Source organism: Palaemon carinicauda, chromosome 13 (genome assembly GCF_036898095.1).
Source record: "Palaemon carinicauda isolate YSFRI2023 chromosome 13, ASM3689809v2, whole genome shotgun sequence".
Lineage (NCBI taxonomy): Eukaryota > Metazoa > Arthropoda > Malacostraca > Decapoda > Palaemonidae > Palaemon > Palaemon carinicauda.
The window spans coordinates 129,563,491-129,575,807 of NC_090737.1; the positions used below are offsets into that span (position 1 = coordinate 129,563,491).

Genomic DNA, 12,317 nt, shown 5'->3' on the forward strand with positions numbered 1-12,317 from the left:
ATAATAATAATAATAATAATAATAATAATAATAATAATAATATCATTTTATGATTTCCCTGAACACAGACACAATTCTGATAAACCACAAAGGCTAACTAAACAATCACGGTAACACGTAACGTATAAACCTTTGACATTTCTTGGCTATTGCGTTGGGAACTAGCTAGCATGGTAACACGGTGGGAAACGAGTCTAATAATACGTTACCAGGTGTAACCAAGGTCAGAATACTTATAAGTCAACACCTGTTGACGGAATTACCTGATGATAACTTGTCGATCCACTTCGTCATGTCCCTGTTAATACCGTAGGAAAATACCTTATAATCCATTTCAGCTGGGGTTATTTTTTTAGGGGGGTGGGGTGGGGGCGGTATGGGTGGTGCTGGGGTTGATGGTGAAGGTGAATGGGCGTGGGTGGTTATCGTTGATCCTACTAAGTCAACATCTTTAACTTATTCGGGATCATATGTACATAAGTTCCGCCTTGGGGGTAGGGGTGGAGTGGGAGGGGTGTGGGTGGTGCTGGGGTTGATGGCGAAGGTGAATGGGCGTGGGTGGTTATTGTTCATCCTACTAAATCAACAACTTCAAGTTATTCGGGATCATATGTACTTCAGCTTCGTCTCTATGACGTTTTACAAGAGCGCAATGGCTTTTAATATTCGTCTGACGCTCATGGCAGACTTTTAAAAATATGCAGATTGAACGTGCATTAGCTGAAACTCCGGGACTGTACTCAATAATGAAATTATCATTATATTGTATCGAGTAGTCTTGATCCTTTCTTTAAAAGTTTTAAAGGCCACTCGTGAATGGCAGAGTTAAGGGACAGTGGCAATGCTCTAGATAGCAGGACAATGCACTGGAGACTGATCATATATACAAATAATCAGTGCCCAAGCCTCCTCTCCACCCAAGCTAGGAACAGGGAAGGCCAGTCAATGGCTGCTGATGACTCAGCATATCGACCTATAGGCTCCCTTAAAATCCCAGTCCTTAGTTTACAAGGATGGTGTGGTTGCAGACACTAAAAGAAAAAAACTATCGAGCTTGGGCAGGAATCGAACACCAGTCCGGTGATTGCCATGCAAGGACGTTTCCAATATGCGTATGGAGATACTAATAATATTGCTAGTAACAATATCCGACCAACTTACACATAATGTAACATTTCGGAGTTAGGTTTGGGTGTTTTTTTTTTTTTTTTTTTTTTTTTTTTTTTTTTTTTTTTTTTTTTTTTTTTGTAAAATTTATTGATTTGTTATTTTTCTTATACTGTATACTTGAAATATTAAAGTGTAGAAGCAACGGTCACATCCACAACAGAAAATATAGTTTTTACCATACACCTTCATTATTTCATAAATTTATTTATCATTTTGTTGTCATTCTTTTTGTAGTAAATTTATCATATTCAAGTGTTGTCTTGAGATAGTAGTCTGAAGCATGTTTTCGAAGTCGATCAATTACATCATGAAATTTTCAGTAATATATCAGGAATTAACATCATAGCCTATATCATTACCTCAAAGAAGAGAGGCATTTCTTGACCGAAATATGTCAAAGACGGATACGAAATCTACTTGTCAATTATAGGCCTACTCAGTAGGAAAAAAAAAAAAAAAAACGATCTTTTCTTTCCTATGAAATATGTAAGACTTCACTGTCGATTATGGTTAGTTAAAGTTTGGTTTCTCTCTCCTTCATAAGAATTTTTTTAAGAAAACGGAAAAAACTTTGTGAAACGATGTTTAGTAAAGAAAAAAGCTCAAGCTGTTTTATACAGATGTTTTTTTTTTTTTTATGATTTTTTAAAGAAAGCGTCAAGAATCCTATATTTCAAACATATCTCGTTAAAAGAGGCTTTCTTGGGATTTTATAAACATTGGCTAACAAATCCTAATGTCAATAAAGTATTGTTGAAAAATAATTCCAGTGTTATAAAGATATATCATTGAAAAAATACAAAATCCCATTAATAATTCCGAGTAACTTCCGCCTTAAGCAAAGCAGTTATCATAAATCTATGAAAATCTTACGCATTTGTAGATAAAAAAGAGATAAATTCTATTCAAAATAAGAAAGGTCTGGAGTCGCTATAAATATATGAAGAATACATAAAGAATTCAAAGCTGTTTTACTTACTTCGATGTCTACGGCTCCTGGAAGTCAACATGTTATTTGTTCATATCTGATATTAGTAATAGATTTGAAGACATAATTTTCTACTTCTCTATAAGGTAAGGCTACTGAGCTTCAGTGGTACACTGTTCTTTACCGGGGGAGATACTGATCAGGTCATGGGTCTGTCATAACGAAAAGCTCACGAGTGTTTATATATATATATATATATATATATATATATATATATATATATATATATATATATATATGTATAAATATGTATATATAGATATATATATGTATATAAATATATATATTTATATATACACACGCACACACACACACATATATATATATATATATATATATATATATATATATATATATATATATATATATATATATATATGCATATATATATATATATATATATATATATATATATATATATATATATATATATACATATTCATATACTGTGCACATATATTTATTTACGTGTGTGTAAATATATATATATATATATATATATATATATATATATATATATATATATATATATATATATATATATATATAGATAGATAGATAACTAGATAGATAGATAGATAACTATATAGATAGATAGATAAATAGATAGAAAGATAGATATAGATATGGATATAAATATACACACTGTATATGCATTCATGCTCCAAAATTCTTAATTTTTTGGTCAATACGATATAATCTACTTTAACTGAAAAATTGACTTATGGTTTTCAATTGTTCATTGATAAATAACATTAGAAATTTTTGTTGCCATTGTTAACTCTTATTTCATAATTCTAATAGAAACATCATTATGGGTTTAGAATGATGCTAGTTTTAGTGAGGAGTAACGAGAAAAAAAGAAGAAAAAGAAATATTTTCATATTTCTTTTTTTTTTCTGAGACCTTTTAGTAGAAATTTACTTTCCGAAATTTATATCCTACACAAAGGATAATAAAATTTTCTAGATAGAGATGGAAAGTTAGCTTTTATTATATCATCAATGTATAAATTCATATATATATATATATATATATATATATATATATATATATATATATATATATATATATATATATATACTGTATATATAAATTATATATATATATATATATACATACTGTATATATAAATTATATATATATATATATATATATATATATATATATATATCTATCTATCTATCTATATATATATATATATATATATATATATATATATATATATATATATATATATATATATATAGCCTACTGTATATATATATATAATCAAACATATCAGAAGATGTCTTACAAGGGCCAGCACCAATGTTAATAAAACAAGAATTTTAAACCAGATCAGGACCAAAAATATGAAAACCCTTTATTACTAAATTTAATGCATTAAGTATATATGAATTAGTTATATAATTCCATGTACTCTGATATATTATTTATAGATTTCATTAAACAAAACCCGAACCAGAAGAGTGGGAACACTTTAGTATTAAAGATATTAAGTATATATGATTTACTTAAATAATCCCATGTACTCTGACAGTACATTTTATATCGAGGTGTACTATGTTGCTTAAAGGCTAAGTAATTATAGTTATAATATTTAATTATTTATGATAAGAGAATTAATGTATTAAATTCATGAATTTTTAATTTTTTTTATAGATATAAATACATCGAATTTGACTACGCTATCTTTTTCTGAATCAATGGTCATTTCTGTTGCAACGTTATATTATGATGTTATGATGCACAATTAATAAACAATTGGCATCTTTGTCAAATAGTTCATTAAACAATTGGTATCTTTGTCAAATAGTTCATTAAACAATTGGTATCTTTGTCAAATAGTTCATTAAACAATTGTTATCTTTGTTAAATAGTTAATTAAACAATTGGTATCTTTGTCAAATAGTTCATTAAACAATTGGTATCTTTGTCAAATAGTTCATTAAACAATTGGTATCTTTGTCAAATAGTTCATTAAATAATTGGTATCTTTTTCAAAGAGCTCATAAAATAATTGGTATCTTTGTCAAATAGTTCATTAAATAATTGGTGTTTTTGTCAAATAGTTCATTAAACAATTGGTATCTTTGTCAAATAGTTCATTAAACAATTGGTATTTTTGTCAAATAGTTCATTAAACAATTGGTATCTTTGTCAAATAGTGCATTAAACAATTGGTATCTTTGTCAAATAGTTCATTAAACAATTGGTATTTTTGTCAAATAGTTCATTAAACAATTGGTATCTTTGTCAAATAGTGCATTAAACAATTGGTATCTTTGTCAAATAGTGCATTAAACAATTGGTATCTTTGTCAAATAGTTAATTACAAAGCAGATAACTGAAGAAAAGGACAGGAGGTAAACTATACTAATCAATTTGCAAGCATTCATGCAAAATTGGCTAATCTTGCAATATGGAATCCTAATCAGATAATCATTAGTTATGCAGTTGTATGATTAGGCAAGGGAATGTTGAGTGCTATTGCAAATCATATTGTGATTTCTTGAGGAGAATTTAGCATTAAGAATAGAAGGGATTGAAAAAAAGGTGAAGTAATGACTATTTTTGCAAGTGGATAGGGAAGGAAATGGAAACAGAAGTATAGTACAAGGTTTATAGATGGCTGTAGCTAGCAATAACAACAACAACAACAACAACAATAATAATAATAATAATAATAATAATAATAATAATAATAATAATAATAATAATAATAATAATAATAATGTTATATCTCATCAACCTGTAAAATCAAATCATCGTCAAGGAATTTTCAATATGTCAATATTACCATATATATATATATATATATATATATATATATATATATATATATATATATATATATATATATATATATATATATATATATATATATATATATTCACAAATTTCTTCTCATGCCTGTACAGCCTTGATTTTCTCAATTGACTTAGTTTTCTATTGCTGCCACAAGACACAATTCTTCCACATCAGACAAGATTCCTGAAATGAGAAAAAGGGTAAGATTATATGTATGTTTGCATATGTATGTTTGTATATGTATATATATACTTATATATATGCATATATATATATATATATATATATATATATATATATATATATATATATATACATATATATATGTATATTTATGTATATATATATATATATATGTATATATATGTACATATATATATATATATATATATATATATATATATATATATATATATATATATATATAAATATATCTATACATATCTATATATATGCATATACATTTATGAATATTCATAACTATGTATATATAAATGAACACTCATGCACAGACAGACAGACAGACAGACACACACACACACACACACACACATATATATATATATATATATATATATATATATATATATATATATATATATATATATATATATATATATATATATATATATATGAATATTCAAAACTATGTATATATAAACGCACAAACACACACACACATATATATATATAAATATATATATATATATATATATATATATATATATATATATATATATATATATATATATATGCACATTTATATACATATGCATATATATATATATATATATATATATATATATATATGTACATATATATATATATATATATATATATATATATATATATATATATATATATATATATATATATACAAATATATAGCTCACACTGACGGTGAGGTTATAGATACTATAAGAAACTATCGAGTTTTAGGTTCAGTCGATCTCCCGTCCAGGAGAACGCCAGGCAGAAATGGTTCCAATAGGTCACCACAACTCAAGGATTTTGCGAGAGAATTAAAAAACCTAAATTCATGAACGTGAAATGATCTATAGCGCCTAAGTTTATAGTTCGTATATATGATATCTGTTTTCAATGTTAATATTTTGTTCATTACTTCTTATATCGTTAATATATGTCTTTATTTCCTTTATTCCCTGGGCTATTTTTTTTCTGTTGAAGCCCTGCGGTTTATAGAATCTTGCTTTTCCAACTAGGGTTGGAATAATAATAATAATAATAATAATAATAATAATAATAACTACAATAATAATAATAATAATAATAATAATAATAATAATAATAATAATAATAACTACAATAATAATAATAATAATAATAATAATAATAATAATAATAATAATAATAAGACGATCAGTCTAAATACATACGCTGCCTATGACAACATCTGCATTCGGGTTTCCGACAGCACAGCCGGTCGGAGGAGTAGTACCCAGTGGGGCACGACCTATCCTTCCAGTCGCAGAACCCATCCTTTGAACTACAACTTTTACTCTCGTTACAAGGAAGACAACAAGTGCATCCAAACCCCTTGCAGTAGTCAGATGAACTAGGATAGTATCCTCGTCTGCATTGTGAGGTGGGTGAACAGTATCCTCTCCCGCTGGCGCAAGTTGATTCTTCGCAGATATCCTTACAGCACCTGAAGGATAGAAAATAAAAAGGATTTTATATCAAGTCATATTCGCAGATGTCCTTACAGCATCTGAAGGATAAAAAATAGAAAGGATTTGATATTAAGTCATACGTTTCGCAAGTGTCCTCACAACACCTGAAGGATAGAAAATGAAAAGGATTTTATATAAAGTCATACGTTTCGCATATGTCCTTACAACATCTGAAAGATAGAAAATGAAAAGGATTTGATATTAAGTCATACATTTCGCAGATGTCCTTTCAACACCTGAAGGATAGAAAATGAAAAGGATTTTATATAAAGTCATACGTTTCCCAGATGTCCTTAAAACACCTGAAGGATAGAAAATGAAAAGGATTTGATATTAAGTCATACGTTTCGCAGATGTCCTTACAACACCTGAAGGATAGAAAATAAAAAGGATTTGATGTTAAGTCATACGTTTCGCAGGTGTCCTTACAACATCTGAAGGATAGAAAATAAAAAGGATTTGATGTTAAGTCATACATTTCGCAGATGTCCTTTCAACACCTGAAGGATAGAAAATGAAAAGGATTTTATATAAAGTCATACGTTTCCCAGATGTCCTTAAAACACCTGAAGGATAGAAAATGAAAAGGATTTGATATTAAGTCATACGTTTCGCAGATGTCCTTACAACACCTGAAGGATAGAAAATAAAAAGGATTTGATGTTAAGTCATACGTTTCGCAGGTGTCCTTACAACATCTGAAGGATAGAAAATAAAAAGGATTTGATGTTAAGTCATACGTTTCGCAGGTGTCCTTACAACATCTGAAGGATAAAAAATAAAAAGGATTTGATATAAAGTCATACGTTTCGCAGATGTCCTTACAACACCTGAAGGATAGAAAATAAAAAGGATTTGATGTTAAGTCATACGTTTCGCAGGTGTCCTTACAACATCTGAAGGATAGAAAATAAAAAGGATTTTATATACAGTCATATGTTTCGCAGATGTCCTTAAAACACCTGAAGGATAAAAAATGAAAAGGATTTTATATAAAGTCATACGTTTCGCAGATGTCCTTAAAACACCTGAAGGATAGAAAATGAAAAGGATTTTATATAAAGTCATACGTTTCGCAGATGTCCTTACAACACCTGAAGGATAGAAAATAAAAAGGATTTGATGTTAAGTCATACGTTTCGCAGATGTCTTTAAAACACCTGAAGGATAGAAAATTAAAAGGATTTTGTATAAAGTCATACGTTTCGCAGATGTTCTTACAACACCTGAAGGATAGAAAATAAAAAGGATTTGATGTTAAGTCATACGTTTCGCAGGTGTCCTTACAACATCTGAAGGATAGAAAATAAAAAGGATTTTATATACAGTCATACGTTTCGCAGATGTCCTTAAAACACCTGAAGTATAGAAAATGAAAAGGATTTTATATAAAGTCATACGTTTCGCAGATGTCCTTAAAACACCTGAAGGATAGAAAATAAAAAGGATTTTATATACAGTCATACGTTTCGCAGATGTCCTTAAAACACCTGAAGGATAGAAAATGAAAAGGATTTTATATAAAGTCATACGTTTCGCAGGTGTCCTTACAACATCTGAAGGATAGAAAATAAAAAGAATTTGATATCAAGTCATACGTTTCGCAGATGTCCTTAAAACACCTGAAGGATAGAAAATGAAAAAGATTTGATATCAAGTCATACGTTTCGCAGGTGTCCTTACAACATCTGAAGGATAGAAAATAAAAAGGATTTGATATCAAGTCATACGTTTCACAGATGTCCTTAAAACACCTGAAGGATAGAAAAGGAAAAGGATTTTATATAAAGTCATACGTTTCGCAGGTGTCCTTACAGCATCTGAAGGATAGAAAATAAAAAGGATTTGATATCAAGTCATACGTTTCGCATATGTCCTTACAACACCTGAAGGATAGAAAATAAAAAGGATTTTATATACAGTCATACGTTTCGCAGATGTCCTTAAAACACCTGAAGGATAGAAAATGAAAAGGATTTTATATAAAGTCATACGTTTCGCAGATGTCCTTAAAACACCTGAAGGATAGAAAATAAAAAGGATTTTATATACAGTCATACGTTTCGCAGATGTCCTTAAAACACCTGAAGGATAGAAAATGAAAAGGATTTTATATAAAGTCATACGTTTCGCAGGTGTCCTTACAACATCTGAAGGATAGAAAATAAAAAGAATTTGATATCAAGTCATACGTTTCGCAGATGTCCTTAAAACACCTGAAGGATAGAAAAGGAAAAAGATTTTATATAATGTCATACGCTTCGCAGGTGTCCTTACAACATCTGAAGGATAGAAAATAAAAAGGATTTGATATCAAGTCATATGTTTCACAGATGTCCTTAAAACACCTGAAGGATAGAAAAGGAAAAGGATTTTATATAAAGTCATACGTTTCGCAGGTGTCCTTACAGCATCTGAAGGATAGAAAATAAAAAGGATTTGATATCAAGTCATACGTTTCGCAGATGTCCTTACAACACCTGAAGGATAGAAAATAAAAAGGATTTTATATAAAGTCATACGTTTCGCAGATGTTCTTACAACACCTGAAGGATAGAAAATAAATAGGATTTGATGTTAAGTCATACGTTTCGCAGGTGTCCTTACAACATCTGAAGGATAGAAAATGAAAAGGATTTTATATAAAGTCATACGTTTCGCAGATGTCCTTAAAACACCTGAAGGATAGAAAATAAAAAGGATTTTATATACAGTCATACGTTTCGCAGATGTCCTTAAAACACCTGAAGGATAGAAAATGAAAAGGATTTTATATAAAGTCATACGTTTCGCAGGTGTCCTTACAACATCTGAAGGATAGAAAATAAAAAGAATTTGATATCAAGTCATACGTTTCGCAGATGTCCTTAAAACACCTGAAGGATAGAAAATGAAAAAGATTTTATATAAAGTCATACGTTTCGCAGGTGTCCTTACAACATCTGAAGGATAGAAAATAAAAAGGATTTGATATCAAGTCATACGTTTCACAGATATCCTTAAAACACCTGAAGGATAGAAAATGAAAAGGATTTTATATAAAGTCATACGTTTCGCAGGTGTCCTTACAACATCTGAAGGATAGAAAATAAAAAGGATTTGATGTTAAGTCATACGTTTCGCAGATGTCCTTAAAACACCTGAAGGATAGAAAATGAAAAGGATTTTATATAAAGTCATACGTTTCGCAGATGTCCTTACAGCATCTGAAGGATAGAAAATAAAAAGGATTTGATATTAAGTCATACGTTTCGCAGATGTCCTTACAGCATCTGAAGGATAGAAAATAAAAAGGATTTAATATTAAGTCATACGTGGTAAGTTCGCGTAATCATTGAATATGTTCATACAATATGTGTATAAAGGAGTCATTTTTCTATGAAGGTTAATGTTGCTTCAAGGATCTCTTGACTTTTCGTGTCTGGGTTTCAATAATAATATAATGATGATTTTAGTTTTGATATAATCACAGCGCACACACACATATACAAATACGCACATACGATCACACATGTATATATATATATATATATATATATATATATATATATATATATATACATGTATATTTCTATGTATGCACACATTTATACAACAAGAACAACATCAAATGTATATATATATGTATATATATATATATATATATATATATATATATATATATATATATATATATATATATAGATAGATATATAGATAGATAGTTATACAATAGACATAGATACAATGATATGGAAATATACAGATATATATATACATATATATATATATATATATATATATATATATATATATATATATATATATATATATATATACATGTGTATACCTGATAATATGCAGTATATACACAGTCATAAATATATATTTAAGTATGTATATATACATAAGTATATATGTACATACATATATATATACATATATATATATATATATATATATATATATATATATATATATATATATATATATATATATATATATATATATACATATATATATGCATCTGTTTGTGTATGAATAGTATCAAACTATGAAATCAAAAGAAAAATTAATATGGTGTTGAAATTAAAATCAATACACATTAATGACCGAAGGAATATCTGCGAAATAAATGTCGCCAAATGAACATAGAAAAGTTGGTTAAAGATAAAAATAATTGAAATGAGAAAACTTTCTTCCCAAAACAAACTATTCACTTAATTATAGATCTTGAAATATCTAAGTAGGAAGATGAAGAACCTCGACCTCTAGGAAAAGCTCTCAAGGAAAATTTACATATGGGCTTTCCGTAATAACGAAAAAAGTAGAAAATTCAAATTTAAAAAAAAAATGCACAACTCACTTGCAACATTCGTGGTGGCAAGGGATCCACCAGGCGTGGTACTGTGATCTGCCACAGGTTCTGGAGCAACGGCCTCCGTTTTGTTTGCAATGGCTGTTCGTGTTCCTCTCGTTACATGCTGCCAACAACGAGGATAGTTTTATGTTTGCTTTAGATATGTCGTTAAGAAATTGGAGATAATGATGCAAAGTAACAGTTGGTTATTCCGTTTTATCTCTGTCTCTCTCTCTTCACACAAATGTGTGAATATGTATACATATATATGTATACATATATATATATATATATATATATATATATATATATATATATTTATATATATATATATATATATATATATATATATATATATATATATATATATATATATATATATATATATATATATATATATATATATATATATACTTGTATATATATATTTATATTATATGTATTCATATATGCATATATATATATATATATATATATATATATATATATATATATATGTATATGTATATATATATATATAAATATATATATATATATATATATATATATATATATATATATATATATATATATATATATATATATATATATACATGTCCTAATCCTTGTATGCAAAATATGTATATATATATATATATATATATATATATATATATATATATATATATATATATATATATATATATATATATAGCCTATATATATATATATATATATATATATATATATATATATATATATATATATATATATATATATATATATACACACACACATTTATACACTGATAGAAAAAATGCCTAATACTCACAACCACAGCAAGTGCAGTACCAAGATTGCATGTTGTTGTGTGTACAAACGTCGATGGTATAATCACAAAATCCTGTTAACCATTTCAACATGCATCTGCCATTGTGTTCTTTGTAACATTGTCTGCACAGGGGAAAGAGGAAAGACGTGACATTATTATTATTATTATTATTATTATTATTATTATTATTATTATTATTATTATTATTATTATTATTATTATTATTATTATTATTATTATTATTATTATTATATCATTATTGATTTACTCCAATTTGGAGTGATGATACATACGTATAAGCTCAAAATCTCGAGGGAATTCCCAGAAAATATTTATAGCAAATCTTTATTCTTACCCAGTGAAGTCTGCGCAGCATGTCTGGGGTATATGTAGAGCAGATGATATATTTTGCGCCTCATAAACGTCACATTTTTCCAAATCAGGATTTTCGATTCCAGATATAGCTCTCTGAACCTAAAGTAGTTACGAAATGAAAATAGA

At 27.5% G+C, this 12,317-nt stretch overlaps 1 protein-coding gene across 1 annotated transcript in view; it reads right to left on the minus strand.

Moving 5' to 3' along the window:
* Positions 1 to 5,053: 5,053 nt before the first annotated feature.
* LOC137652083 (multiple epidermal growth factor-like domains protein 11) overlaps positions 5,054 to 12,317 on the minus strand; it is a 10,337-nt gene continuing 3,073 nt past the window's right edge. The window contains exons 3-7 of the mRNA XM_068385290.1: positions 12,172 to 12,290; positions 11,817 to 11,938; positions 11,012 to 11,129; positions 6,370 to 6,641; positions 5,054 to 5,155 (exon numbers count right to left, since the gene is read on the minus strand). Coding sequence (XP_068241391.1) covers positions 5,103 to 5,155; positions 6,370 to 6,641; positions 11,012 to 11,129; positions 11,817 to 11,938; positions 12,172 to 12,290 — 684 coding nt within the window. The 3' untranslated portion in view covers positions 5,054 to 5,102. The remainder of the gene's footprint in view (positions 5,156 to 6,369; positions 6,642 to 11,011; positions 11,130 to 11,816; positions 11,939 to 12,171; positions 12,291 to 12,317) is intronic.